The 14576-nt window shown below is 43.9% G+C and overlaps 1 protein-coding gene across 9 annotated transcripts in view; it reads left to right on the top strand.

Annotated features, from left to right (window-relative positions):
• Nucleotides 1–14576, top strand: part of LOC147103064 (adhesion G protein-coupled receptor B2-like) — a 1231153-nt gene that overhangs the window by 1168569 nt on the left and 48008 nt on the right. For all 9 annotated transcript variants that reach the window (XR_015072890.1, XM_085962346.1, XM_085962351.1 and 6 more), the window contains one exon: nt 8399–8434. Coding sequence is in view for 8 of the 9 variants with exons in the window: in XM_085962346.1 (XP_085818472.1) it covers nt 8399–8434 (36 nt within the window). In the remaining variant the exon portion in view is untranslated. The remainder of the gene's footprint in view (nt 1–8398; nt 8435–14576) is intronic.

Raw genomic sequence — 14576 nt, 5'->3', positions numbered from 1 at the left:
GTTGGTCAGGATCACAGCTTGTATGTCATCGTGAAGCAGGCGGAGGATGGTGACAAACTTTTGAGGGCAGCTGAATTTGAGGAGGACACTCCATAATCCCTCACGGTTGACGGTGTCGAAGGCCTTTGTGAGGTCAAAGAAGGCCATGTACAGTGGTTGGTGCTGTTCCCTGCATTTCTTTTGTAGTTAACGTGTGGTGAAGATCATGTCCATTGTGCCCTTTAGTGGGCGGAATCCACATTGCGACTCTGAGAGGAGCTCTTCAGCCACTGGGAGAAGGCGATTGAGGAGGATTCTTGCGATGACTTTCCCTGTGGCAGACAGCAGGATGATTACTCTGTAATTACTGCAATCGGACTTATCACCTTTCTTAAAGATGGTCACGATTGCGGCATCTCTGAAATCCCCTGGCATGCGCTCCTCCTTCCAAATAAGAGAAATGAGATATATCCATGTTGCACAGCTTAATTATACATCATCACACGATTAACCAGTCACTTGGATCAGAATAAGGATGAGCACTGAAAGGAAGTTCAGTGAAAGCAAATGTCAGATGCTGTGTGTATGTGGTGGAGCGAGTTAGAGTAGTAACCAGCATGGAGGAGGTGGATGGGGATTGAGGAGAGGGGGCAGATTAATGGGAAGAGGATGCGGAAAGACGTTTGGGAGGAGGGGACAGGGATGGGAGTGAATTGAGGGTGAGGAGGACGGGTGAAGGGGGTTGAGGAGGACAGGGAGGGGATGAGGAAGAGTAGGAGGATTTGAGATGATTTGTGGCAATGGGGTGGGGAGACAGCTCCCAGGACCCATTTTGATGCTCTCTGGAGGAGGAGGGCCTTGGGCCAGAGAAGATTTCATGCTTAGTGGGGAGGGGGAAGTTAGAGAGGGCCAAATTTCATTTCTCTTGCCAGTAGGGGAGTAGGTTAACAATATGCCAACAATTATTTTGCTGTTCCGGGGATTGGTGGTGTTGGTGGCGGGGTGGTGAGCTTGGGGCTCGATTTATTCATTGCCTTACTTGGTGGGGGTTCAGTGGGAAAAAATGTTACTCAGTGTGTGGGAGTGTTACGGGGTCAACAATGATTCTCTGTGGAGGGAATGTGGAGCACGTGATGGGGTAAAGTGACCAAAGCAGGGAGAGAAAGGACAGTTGCTAAAATAATATTTAGTGGCGGAGGGGTGGGGTGGTGTTGCAAAGGTGAGGCCCCTGCTACATTGGTGGGGGGGCGGGGTGGTGGGGACCAGGTGCTGCTCAATGTGGGGATGGGGGTTGAACTGCAAGAAAGTGCTACCTAGTTGGTGGGGGGTGGGGTTTCAGTCATAATGGGCTGGATTTTGAAGATTCCGACCTGCCCGGTGCGGGGGGAAATCCGGAAGTCCATGTGAGCATGCGTGTGATGTCACCAGCAGGTTCCCCGCCTGGAAGCCAGCCTGATTGAAAAGCTGGCTTCCAGTTGGGCAGGGAGCGCTGGAGGAGAGGCCGCAACCAACAGGTAGGTGCGGGGTTTGATTGGTGGGGGTGGGCGGGGTCCGATCCTCGACCCCGGGAGTGAGTTCAAATCCCCGGGTGCGGTCCGATCACTGATGCCGGGGAGGGGCGGGCTGGTGGAGGAGCTTGGGGGGCCGGGAGGAAGCAGTCCTCCTCGTCCCGGCCCACAAGAATTGCTCCCCGAGGCTGTGCTTGCCTCGCTGCAGCTACCGGGTATCCGAGGTCTGGGATTCCTGACTGGCTGCAGTTAAACCTACACAGCAAGTTAAAGCAGAGGATTCAGGGTCTCATTATCATATCTAAAATGCCAACCCGCCTCCTGGCAGTGCGCCCCCCATCCCGCCTGAGTTAAAGGGTGAAAATGGCCGGGTTGGGGTCGGGATATAGATTTTTAAAACTTTAACTTCTCCCCGGCCCCCGCCATCTGCAACCCACCTGTTTTTTTGTGTTAAAAGTCACCCCAATGTTGCTCATGGCCAGGAAGGGCTGAGTAACTGGTCGATATTTGAGGGGCAGCACCGGAGTGTGGCTCAGTGCAGGGAGGTGGGGGGGGCGCGGATTTGGTTGGAATTGGTGGTGTAAATGTCACTTGGTTTGGGGGCATTTGGAGGGTAGCAGGTGTGGGGGGTTTAAGAAGATAGTGGGTGTGGGGGAGTGGGGTTTGGGAAAGAGACAGTGGCCAAAACAGGGAGAGGATGGGCTGTTGAATATGAGGGTGAAAGCGGTGCCAAAATGGTGCCCAATAGTGGGGGACGGTCGGGAAGTATACTGTGTTGTTGCTGTTGTTATAGCAACTAACGGCTTGTAACATTTAACATTGAAAACCCCTGTCATAGCGCCAGGAAAAGGTGTAACTGCTACTGTAGTTATATGTTTTATAATCAGTTTTCCATCAATAGAGCCTGGCATAGGAGGCTTCACTGTAATTTGAAATGGTAAGATGCAACTCACACAGCGATTTTAGTATCTAATAGATCGATGTTTCCAATAGTGTTGTGCCTTCATAAGACACGTTTGTATTATATAATCAGTACAGGAGCGTTGTACTTAAGTAATACCCAGAGTATTGTAGAATAAATACAGGAGAGTTATATATACGCAACACTTTTATTACATTTATATAACATAACTTTCTGTGATTCTGTGATAACTGTCATGGTTTAATTTTTGTTTAAGATTACTCAGGTGGCTCTATCGAGTACATTTGCTGAGCGTACAGAACGAAAAACACTAAGCCATTTTTTTCTGTACTAAAAAAGTGTTGCATCTGTGAAATTTCAATGCAATGTACGTCTGATAAAGCTGCACTAATGACACCTTTAAGTTGTATTTACCTTGCCATAAATATCAATCGACCCCATGCGGACACTTGAAATGCTCAGAAAATAATCAGCAAGCATGTACGTCACAGAGGTCGTACCTCAGCTTCTGTGCAGAATAATAAACTTCTTAAAACCATCAGATTGGCGATGAATCAAAATCTATGGGGGTGAGAGAGGAATAGGCTGGCATGAGAGTGAACACCCCAACCCCCTAAACACCAGTACAAATGCCCAATTTCAACCCAAAAGAAGATGGTGCAATTCTCAGTCCCCGCCATTAGATTCCAACTTGTAACTCACTCCCAGGTATCAATTGTTCCATATATATGTATAAGAATCATCCGAGTCCCTCGATTAGAACATAAAACACGGAAACAGGCCATTCGGCCCAACCAATCTGTGTTGGCGTTTCCCTCCGCACAAGCATATATTCCTAATCACATTTACCCACCCTGTTCCCATATCCTTTCGTCCCCTTTTCCTTCATCCACCTATGCAATCTAATCTTAAAAGCTGACATACTGCTTCAACCAGTAACTCTGGAAGTAAGTGCCACAGCCTGACAACTCTCCATGAAGACGTTTCTTTTGCTCTCTGTTCTAAATCTCTTACATTTAATCTTGTATCCATAACCCCTCATTCTTCACCCCTCAACCAGTGGAAGCAGTCTGCTTCTATCTAACAATCCCATTCTTTCATCATTTTAAACACTTCTACCATATCGCCCATAATCTGCATTGTTCTAAAGAAAAAAGCCCCAATTTTACTTTGTATTTGTATTTCCTCATACCTGACAGCATCCTAGTGAATCTGCATTGTACCCTCTCTAAATCCTGAATATTCACCTTATATTGTGGGGCTCAATACTCAATCATTAATTTTATTGCAGCCTTATCAACCTGAGAAGCTGCTTTTAATGTCCTGTAGATCTATATCACCAATTCCTTCTGCTCTTCCATAGCATTCGAGCCTAGGTTAGGTGGTTCATTCAGAGTATAATTACTGTTGTTTTATTTCCAAAATGTATCACCTCACACTTACTGACATTGAATTCCATCTGCCACTTTTTAGCCTATCTTACCAATATCCCTTTGCAGCTTCCTTCGGTCTTCTAAAGAATAAACTATGCCTCCTATGTTGGTTTCATCTGCACATTTCAATACCATTCCCTCTAGACCCAAGCTCAAATCATTGATGTACACAGTGATCAGAAAGGACCCCAGAACTGATCCCTGTGGGACACACCTACCCACATCCAACCACTCTGAAACACTGGGCAGAGCATGTGCCGCACACACACCAGTACCAGCTGCCAGTCCAGTCGGAGAGCAGCCCAGTTTTCATTTATTTTTGTGGGTCAGGAGGAGCTGGAGGACCGTAAATGCAAGATAGTCACTAATAAATCCGATAAGGAATTCTGGAGAAACTTATTTACCCAGAGAGTGGTGAGAATGTGGAACTCGCTACCACAGGGAGTGGTTGAGGTGAACAGCATAGATGTATTTAAAGGGAAGCTAGTTAAGTACATGAGGGAGAAAGGAATAAAAGAATTATGTTGATGGGGTTAGCTGAAGCAAGGTGGGAGGAAGGTCATGTGGAGCATAAACACTGGCATAGACCTGTTGGGCCAAATGGCACTCTGTAAATTCTATGTAATTCTGTGTAAGTAAGTTATCCAAAATTTTCCTTTAATCCATTGTAATATTGTCCACTTCACTCTCTGCTACTTCAGGATTCACCTCCTCTCCGATATCCTTCTCTTTAGTAATGACCCCATGTGAAGTAATTATTAAATACCTCGACCATTTTTTGATCATCATATATACATCAACAGTCCTGTCCTCTCAGGGGTCCCATTCACATTTAATAATTCTCTTTTTACTGATGTGCTTGTAAAATTTTTATTGTTCCTTTCGATGTTTTTTGAAAAATGTTTTTCATTCTCCCTTTTAGCTTTCCTAAACCTATCGTAAACGCTTCTTATTTCCTCATATTCTCTTTTAAGTTTTGCATTATTATTATGCTTATACGCTGGGAATTCCCCAGCAATTCTCCTGATTGACCACTGTAGCTCCGGTTTCAAGCTTTCCACCGATCTTTTGCCAAAGTTGATAGGGAGAATCCCCGAGGAAATTCTGTCTATATCGTCAGTTTTAATCGGTTCCAACCTCTTTATTTATCCACGACATCCTTTAATTACTAGTGGTTTCTTTCTTTTTCATGGAATATGCTTATTCTGTACCTTTGCAATATCTTTAAGAAAATCCCACTGTTGCTGTACAGTCCTGTGACAATTTCTCCTTCCACCTCACCTCACCTAGCTCACTTCTTATCTTTCTAAAATCTGACCTAATTAAATCTGGTGTTCTAGTATTAGTATGGACTTTTTCCCTTAACAGATGGATCTTAACCCTTATCATATTGTGGTCACGACTCCCAAGGTGCTCACCCCTGCTCAGCTTATGTACCAGATCTATTTCACTCCGGACCTAGAAATGCCTCTCCCCTAACATACTGCTTGAGAAAGGAGACCATTCCCATTTCTCCAATTACTGCCTTTCTGTCCTAATCGATAAGTGGATAATTAAAATCTTCCAGATGATAATTTTCTTGTTCTTACTCATCTCTCTAATCTGACTGCAGATTTTTTCTTCCATTTCCTTCCCACAATTTGGAGGTCTGTAATACTCCCCAACTAATGTAACATGCCCTTTTTATCTTTGAGCTCCAACCATATTGTCAGTCTGTACCCCTTCCTTGTCTACATTATCCCCCTCTACAGCCTGTGTTTGTTCTTTTACCAATATTGCCACTCAACCTTTCTTATCATTTCTATCCCTCCTAAGTATATTATATCCTAATATGTTTATTTTCCATTCTTTCCCAGTTTGTAGCCAGGTTTCTGTTACTATTATTAAGTTAGATCTTCCTGAAACATAATTGCTTCCAGTTCCTCTAGTTTATTTGTCACACTTTGCGTTTGCAATACATGAATTTTAGCTGTTCTGGTGGATTTTATTTTCCCCTCTTCCTAGTTTAGATACCTGATCACTTCCTGACTTAACTGTTCTGCCAGTAACTTAGTATCCTGCCTGTTCTGATGTTGAAGACGTATAATGATGTAGTCATCCTTGAAGAATAGCTTCCATCTGTTCCAGAACTGGTGCTAATACCCAACAAATCGAGTCCCACATGGACCACAATGACTTGCAAAATCTGTTCCAATCTATGCAATATGTCTTTTACCCTACCACCTGGGAGGCAACAAAGCATGTGGGACTGTCAGTCTGGACTGCAGAAGATCGTGTCAGCCCCTCTAACTATTGAATCCCCTGTCACTACTGTCCAGCAGTGTTGCTAATTTCCCCCCACCCCTTGAGTCATCTCTTGTTTCTTGTGCCATTGATATATATTCGATGGCTCTTCCGGAGTCCTCTTTCTCCCCACAGGAAACTACAGCTTTAGTCTGTTTGAGAGCAGTTGGTCTGCTCGCTGCTGTAATAACCTTTCCTTCCTGCCTTTCCCTGTCCCTTAGATAGTCACACATCTTTCCCTCTCCATTGCCTGCTCCCTAACCCTCATCCATGTGATTACCTCTTAAATTCTCCCTCTGATGTATCAGATTATTTCTATTTCCTTCTCAAGTTGTAAGATTCTGAGTTCGAATGGTGTGAGTTGATGACTTTGCCCGAGCAGTGGTTTGCCCCAGTCAACATCTGGTGCTGGAAACTCCCACATCTTTCAGAAATGACACATCATTCAGGAATGACACATCTTTCAGAAATGACACATCATTCAGGAATGACACATCATTATCCCTTCCAATGCTGCCATTTTAAAGTTCATATTACTTGTGTATATTATAAGCTGGTCTCCTTAGCACTTCCTCCTCTGCATCTAATTCCTACTTTCACCAAATTCCCATTGTTAGAAGCCCTTATTTTCATCCTGTTTACTCTGTTACAGGTTAACTCTGTGATGTGCTCTCAGCTTGAGCCTGTAACTCACTCCCCCCTACCCATTAACCTATAAGTACTCATCTCATGGGGTTGTGTTTCTTTATAATTGTTTGAGAGCTACAGAAGCTTTTGAGCCAAAGGGTTTATGCAAGCTTTGATTCAAAGACAGGTGAGTTAATGAAGGAGTTTAATTCTGGTATATTTCAATAGATACATCACAGAATCCTCTGTCATATGTTCCAGGACCATAGGAACTGGAGTAGGCCCTTGAGCATGTTCTGACATTCAGATAGATCATGGCTGCTCTGTATCTTAAATCCATCTACCTGCCTTGGTTCCATAACCTTTAATACCCTTCCCTAACAAAAATCATAGAGTGATAGAATGATACAGCACAGAAGGAGGCTATTTGGCCCATTGTGCCTGTGCTTGATTTGGCAATCTCAGTTTTGAAATTTTCAATTGACCCAGCCGCAACTGCTTTTTGGGAAGAGAGTTCCATATTTCCACTACCCTTTGTGAGAAGAAGTGCTTCCTGACATCACCCTGAATGGCCTAGCTCCTTGTTCTGGACTCCCTCACCAAAAGAAATAGTTTCTCTACTTTATTAAATCCTTCAATCATCTTAAACACCTCAATTAGAGAATACAAGCCTAGTTTATGCAACATGTTCTCATAATTTAACTCGTTTTGCCCCAGTATCATTTGGCAAATCTGCGCTGCACCCCCTCCAAGGCTACTGAGGTGCGGTGCCCAGAACTGAATGCAGTACACAAGATGGGGTCTCGCCAGAGCTCTGTACAGCTGTAACATAACTTTCACCCCTTTGTATTCCAGCCCTCTTGAGACACATTCTGCTGTGCTGTAAGTTACACTGCTGAGAATATCACATGGTTTCATTATGTGGGCAGCGATGTAATGTTCTATGGGGGACTGGTGACCTCGTTGTGGTGAGATGAGGCATGTTCTTCAAAAGACTGGGATTCAGAACCCCGTTGCAAACAAATCCAGTCTGGGAGGCCCATTCATGATGAAGCTGAGTGGCAAAGAGAAGGAAGACAAAATATAGAACTAGCATTGAGTTCCCCCATCAACATATCCAAAATCTGGTGGTGCACATTATTGCTCCAACATGCTGGGGGACAATCGCCTGCACAGTGAGTGACGTAAGAAAACTACGAGGCACTTGGTCTGAGTATTAAACAAGGCTTTAATCAACTGTTTTTCAACATGGAGATCTAGTTGTGTCCTTCACTTGTTCCTATTAAAGAATGTCCTGCACAAGCTGGGCCCATGCCCGAGTATTTATACTCTCTCTGGACAGTGCCATCAGCAGGCTGCCCAGTATTATTACATAAGTCATTTTCACATGAATGACAAGATTCATGTTAGTGAGCTTCCAGTCTCGCATGTGCCATCAAGTGCGGACATTGAACAGAGTCCAGGCATTTGCACTTACCCACATCCCAGTGGTCAATGGGTTGCCTGTCTGCTGCTAAGGAATTGGTGCATTGTGTAAGGAAACCTGAGGGGACTTAATGGGAGAGGGAATGTAATTAATAAATTCAGTGACTACCTTTCCAAAAACTTTTGTGTTAACTAATTTCATTTGTTTGTTACTTTTACAGAGGAAAAGATTGAGGTACTCCGATCTTGATGTTGAGGTACGAATTATCATAAATTAACCACAATTAGTAAAATAACAATATTACCACTCTTTTGGCAAGAATGTCCTGAGTTATTCTGAGACTGTACAGAATAGAGAACTCAAATTCATTATCAAATATGATCAGAAACTCACAGCTGTAATTTAGTCAAGATGATGATGTCATTAAGCATAAGGTTACAGCTCAAGTCACTTATGAACATCTATTGAGTCTCCAAAACTAAATGACAGCTTTTAACTCGCAAAGTGTCTGTGATTTTATATCCGACAGTGTACAATGTACAACACGTAGCTACGCTGCTATTGAAATAGTTCAAAAGGGAAAGCCTTGCTTGAACAACCTCATTGAATTCTTTGAAGAGGTGACAGAGATAGTAAACAAGGGTAATGCAGTACATGAAATATATCTAGATTTCCAAAAGGTCTTTGATAAGGTACCACATAATAGACTAATGAACAAGGTCAGAGCAAGGTCAGGGAACAAGTAGCAGAATGGATAGCTAGCTGGCTGCAAGACAGAAAGCAGAATGTAAAGGTAGAGGGTAGCTATTCAGAGTGGCAGAAGGTGGGAAGTGGGGTCCCACAAGGATCAGTGCTGGGATTACTGTTGTTCACAATTTATATTTACTATTTAGACTTTGGAATCAAAAACACAATTTCTAAATTTGCGGCCGACACCAAATTGGGGGGGATAGTCAATACTGAGGAGGACTGCAACAAATTACGAGAAAACATCAATAAAGTTGCAGAATGGGCATATAATTAGCAAATGAGTTTCAACATAGGTAAGTGTGAGGTTTGATAAGAAAAATAAGAAAGTCACATGTTACTTGGAAAATAAGAATCTAAATGAGGTGGAGGAGCAAAGGGATCTGGGAGTACAAATACGCAAATCACTAAAATTAGTGACGCAGGTTAATAAAGCCATAAAAAAAGCAAACCGAGCACTAACATTTATTTCTAGAGGGATAGAATTGAAAAGTAGTGAAGTTATGCTAAACTTGTATCGAATCTTGGTTAGACCACACTTGGAGTACTGTGTACAGTTCTGGTTGCCATCTTATAAAAAGGATATAGCAGCACTGGAAAGGGTGCTTAAAAGATTTGCAATGATGATACCAGAACTGTGAGGTTATAACTATCAGGGAAGGATGAATAGGATGGGTCTCGTTTCTCTTGAAAAGAGAAGGCTGAAGGGTGATCTAGAATCATAGAATGGTTACAGCACGGAAGAAGGCCATTTGGTCCGTCGAGCCTGTGCCAGCTCTCTGCAAGAGCACTTCAGCTAGTCCCACTCCCCTGCCCCTTCCCCATAACTCTGCAAATTTTTTTCCTTCAGGTACTTATCCAACTCCCTTTTAAAAGCTGTGATTGAGTCTGCCTCCACCACCCTCTCAGGCAGTGCATTCCAGATCCCAACCACTCGCTGCATTACAAAGTTTTTTCCTATGTCGCCTTTGGTTCTTTTGCCAATCACCTTAATTCTGTGTCCTCTGGTTCTCGACCCTTCTGCCAATGGGAACAGTTTCTCTCTATCTACTCTGTCTAGACCCCTCATCATTTTGAACACCTCTATCAAATCTCCTCTCACTCTTCTCTGCTCTAAGGAGAACAACCCCAGCTCCTCCAGTCTATCCACATAACTGTAGTTTCTCATCCCTGGAATCATTCTCATAAATCTTTTCTGCACCCTCTCTAAGGCCTTCACATCCTTCCTATAGTGCGGTGCCCAGAGTTGGACACAATACACCAGTTGAGGCCGAACCAGTGTTTTATACAGGTTCATCATAATTTCCACGCTTTTTTACTCTATACCTCTATTCATGAAGCCCAGGATCTACTAGAGGTCTTTAAAATTTTGTACGTTTTTGATAGACACAGAGCGAGTGTTTCCACTTGTGGGGAAGACCGAAACTAGAGGCCATCAATATAAGATAGCCACCAAGAAATCAAAATAGGGAATTCAGAAGAAACTTCTTTACCCAGAGAGTGAGAATGTGGAACTTATTACTACAGGGATTAGTTGGGATGAATAGTATAGATGCATTTAAGGGGATGCTAGATAAGCATATGAGGGATTAGAGAATTGAGGGTTATGCTGATAGAGTTAGATGAGGAAGGATGGGGGGAGGCTCGAGTGGAGCATAAACGTCCTATGTAATTCTATGTAATCACTGTGAGTACTGTGTTAATACCAGTATTGTGGTGACCAAAGCATAAGTTGCTTTTCTATTGGCCTTAGAGGAGTGCTTTCTGTAGAGATTCGTGTATCTCTGGTAAACAGGATCGAGTGCAAACCAATATGGTGGATATATTGTGTTTAATCGGAGTTTAGGACGGAATGTAACACACTAGTAATACAGCAAAAACATACGACCGTGACAAGTAGCTGATACCGGACACGATCAGACAGACGGCTGGCGTGCGTGAACAGTACTCTGGCTTGTGGCCTCTCTTCCTCTTGTCTAGAACCCCCGAGTTGGTGAGCATGGGATCACTCTCAATAGAGCGTTCGACCAGCCCAACTTCTGCTTGGTTCTTCCCTCCACCATCTGTGTGGGCAAGCACTCAGGGTGTTACTTTTATTCTCTTTTTAGGGGTGGGCCTGAGGTCAAATTATTGACAAGACCATTTAACCGATAGAAGTTCCCCTAAAATCTCAGTACCCAATGGGACATCGAGTTCTTTGTCTCAATTCTTGGATGAAAGCCCTCCCTCAAAGGGGTCTCATGTCCTTTGCCAATTTATCTTTCTTGTTTTTACATTTTGAAGGTTCCTCCATTGGAATTCGTCCTATCTCTCTTTGTCCCTATCCTCCCTGGCACAGCAAGTACAAGGCCTGGCCTTGTACCCTTTCAATCATGAGGCCCAAGACAGAGTTGTCCCACTTCAGCTGTTCGTTATCTCACTTTCATTTAACAAACTGCTCCATCCTGAGATGGATACCTTAACTCCCCTAAATTCCTTTTATTCTATGTCTTTCTATACTAGTTAACTTTTAATTATCTTCACAAGTAGTTCTGTTAAATAAATTCCAAATTCTACCGTAGCATTATAATATGATTACAGGAAACTTTGTGCTATCCGGAAGTTGAATGTCCGGCAACTTTGATCTAACGGCAGAAATCAGCAGCCGTTTTGGTTAGGTTTTTTTTCTTCTCCTAGCATTCTTTTCACAGGCAGGCTCTGGAAAGCGTCTTTGTCGCTTAGCAACAGCTTCAGAGACGCTTCCAAGCTACTGGGCCGAGTGTTTACAAGCTGTTGCTGAGCAACAGTGTTTGTGGTCAGACACGGCAGGCTCTAGAAAGCGTCTCTGTATCTTAGCAACAGCTTCAGAGATGCTTCCAAGCCACGGGCCGAGTGTTTACAAGCTGTTGCTGAGCAACAGTGTTTGTGGTCAGATACTGCGATGAAAAGCTCCTATCTGATAACATTGACGCTAGTCTATCCGGAGCTTTTTAAAAAACGGCAGTAGCTCGGTCCCATGGGTGCCGGATAGCACAAAGTTTCCTGTATTAGTAATAATGGAAGGAACATAGGTTGGGCCTTCATTGAGTAAATTAAAGATACATTAACAAAGTCAAAACCCTAACTTACAAACAACAAACAGCTAGCCTGGCAGGGCAAGGCCATGCTATGGGCCCCTGTGTGGAATGTTATGCCTCATCTAATCTAACAAACTGAAGACATTTTGTCTCAAAGTCTAATACAAGCCTCTAGGAAAACAAAACTTATGCAGTCCCAGTAAGACATAACTTATACATTAACCTCTTACTTGTCTCGAGCAGAAACATACAATCATTTAAACACAGTATTATTCACGTAGCCATATACATTGTTAGGCACCCCTAGTTTCTAACATTTTGCTTCTTGTTTCCAATATATTCTGCACTCAGCAGCAACCACGATGGAAACTTGACAGATTCACTAAGACTGCTTGGTGGGACCTCCAACTAAATGGTCTTCCTAGTAGCCAGTCTTAGCAAATCTGCATTAGGGTTGGACCCACACATCAGCATCCCTCTGAGGCCAATACAAAAACAGCTATAGATCATGAGATTTGTAATACTTCTTTGTCCTTTAGCTGTGATTAGGTGGTTTGAACATATACAATTAAAAAAAAAACAGTTGACTCTTAAATAGTGACGATTGTAGTATTTTCCTCCATACCTTTCTCACACAGTCTCTCCATCGCACTCACATTGAGGCTAGTAGAACATTTCTTTCTCTCTTGCTTGCTCTCTCTCGTAATCACCCATAGCCTCTCTATCTCAGCCACACACTGTTCATCACATGGTTACTGTTGTGTCTGTGTATAATAAGACACAGACTGCAGGAGAACGGTATAACAGGTGTTTACTCAACGTGGCTCACATGGGAACTGGTCTGTACAGATTACTACTCAGTGCTATATACAAGTGTGGTCACTGCCGGTACTGCAGTATACATGAGCTGTAAAAAGTAGTTCCCCCCTTAAAGGTATATACATTACAATTCCTCCCCTTTTAGATTAACAGTACCATAACACTCATTTAACAATTAAATATCAAACTAATTACAATTAACACTTTTAACATGCAACATTAGCTGAAAATAGTCTATTTATATATTCAGTCTTTGGGGAGGCTTCCTGATCCTTTCTGGATAGCGCCTTTCCCGAGTGTCTTGCTCTTGGTGTGGAGGCGATTCTGGCCCCCTGTCGTCGGTTGGTTCATCAGCTTCCGATGCTACTGTTTCTGGGGTAGATGCGACCTGTACGTCGGGTTCATCACCAGGTACGTATGGGCGAGGCATGGGGTTGACTTGTTCCTGTGACTCTAGGATCTGGTCAGCATGGCGTCTCACGATGCTCTCCCCAACGTCCACTGTGTACATTAGTGGGCCCTGCCGTGTGCATATCGTTCCTGGCTGCCATTTTTCTGTTCAGTAGTCGCGGGCCAAGACTGGTTGCCCTACATTGAAGCTCCTTCTTGGCTTCTCATGGATGTGCTGGAATTGCTTACTCTCAACATCTCTTCGTACGTTTGGTCTGAGCAAATCCAGGCGAGATCTTAACCTTCAGTTAAAGAACATCATGGCTGGGGCCTGGTTGGTGACTGCATGTGTCGCATTCCAGTAGGCAAACAGGAAATTGTCCACCTTGTGCTGCAGCGGAATGTTGTCATTGTACATAGCCTTTATTGCCTTCTTAAAGGTTTGTACGAGCCTCTCAGCCAATCCATTTGTGGCTGGATGATACGGGGCGGATGTATAATGCCTTACCCCATTCTTTTTCAAGAACCTCCGGAACTCTTTGGACACAAACTGTGGTCCGTTGTCGGAGTAAATCTGTTCTGGCAAGCCATTCCTGGCAAAAATGGTCCGTAGGACTGCAATAGTTTTCTCCGTGGTGGTGGAGGACATTTTGATGACCTCAGGCCATTTCGAGTGCGCATCCACGGCTATTAAAAACATTGAGTCCATGAATGGACCAGCAAAATCAATATGCACCCGTTGCCATGGAGATGAGAGCCACTCTCATGGGTGTAGAGGGGCCTGTGGTGGTGCATTTTGGACTTTCTGGCATCCTGAGCAGCTCTTGGTCAGGTCCTCGATTTGTTTATCGATTCCCGGCCACCACACATAAGCCCTGGCTAGGCTTTTCATTTTTACCCCTCCCAGATGACCCTCATGAAGCTCATTGAGCACTCTATCCCTTAACTTGGGTGGAATTACCACTCGGGATCCACACATCAAGGTCCCCCGGCACACTGACAGCTGTTCTCTCCTTGTCGAGAATGCTGGCAACAGTGAGTCGCCATGTGCTGGCCATCCCTTCACCATCAAATCATGTACCCGAGACAGTGTCGGGTCATTTCGGGTTTCCTTTTCGACACAAGCGTTAGTTACCGGTAGGTATTCAACTATAGTCGAATGGAATATTTCGACAGGATCCACTGCTGGTGCTTCCTCCGCAGTAGGCAGTGGCAGGTGTGATAGCCCATCAGCATTTCCATGCTGTTTCGTGCCCTTATATTCAATCTCATAGTGGTGCGCCCCTAGAAAAAGTGACCATCTTTGTAGTCGTTGCGCAGTCATCACCGGGACGCCCTTCTTCGGATTAAAAATGGAGACAAGAGGCTGGTGATCAGTCAGCAAGG

The sequence above is a fragment of the Somniosus microcephalus genome, chromosome 20 (genome assembly GCF_052327205.1).
Source record: "Somniosus microcephalus isolate GS21.2 chromosome 20, FLI_Smic_1.0, whole genome shotgun sequence".
Lineage (NCBI taxonomy): Eukaryota > Metazoa > Chordata > Chondrichthyes > Squaliformes > Somniosidae > Somniosus > Somniosus microcephalus.
Note: the sequence above shows the minus strand (reverse complement) of the source record. Positions and strands in the feature narration are given on the sequence as shown.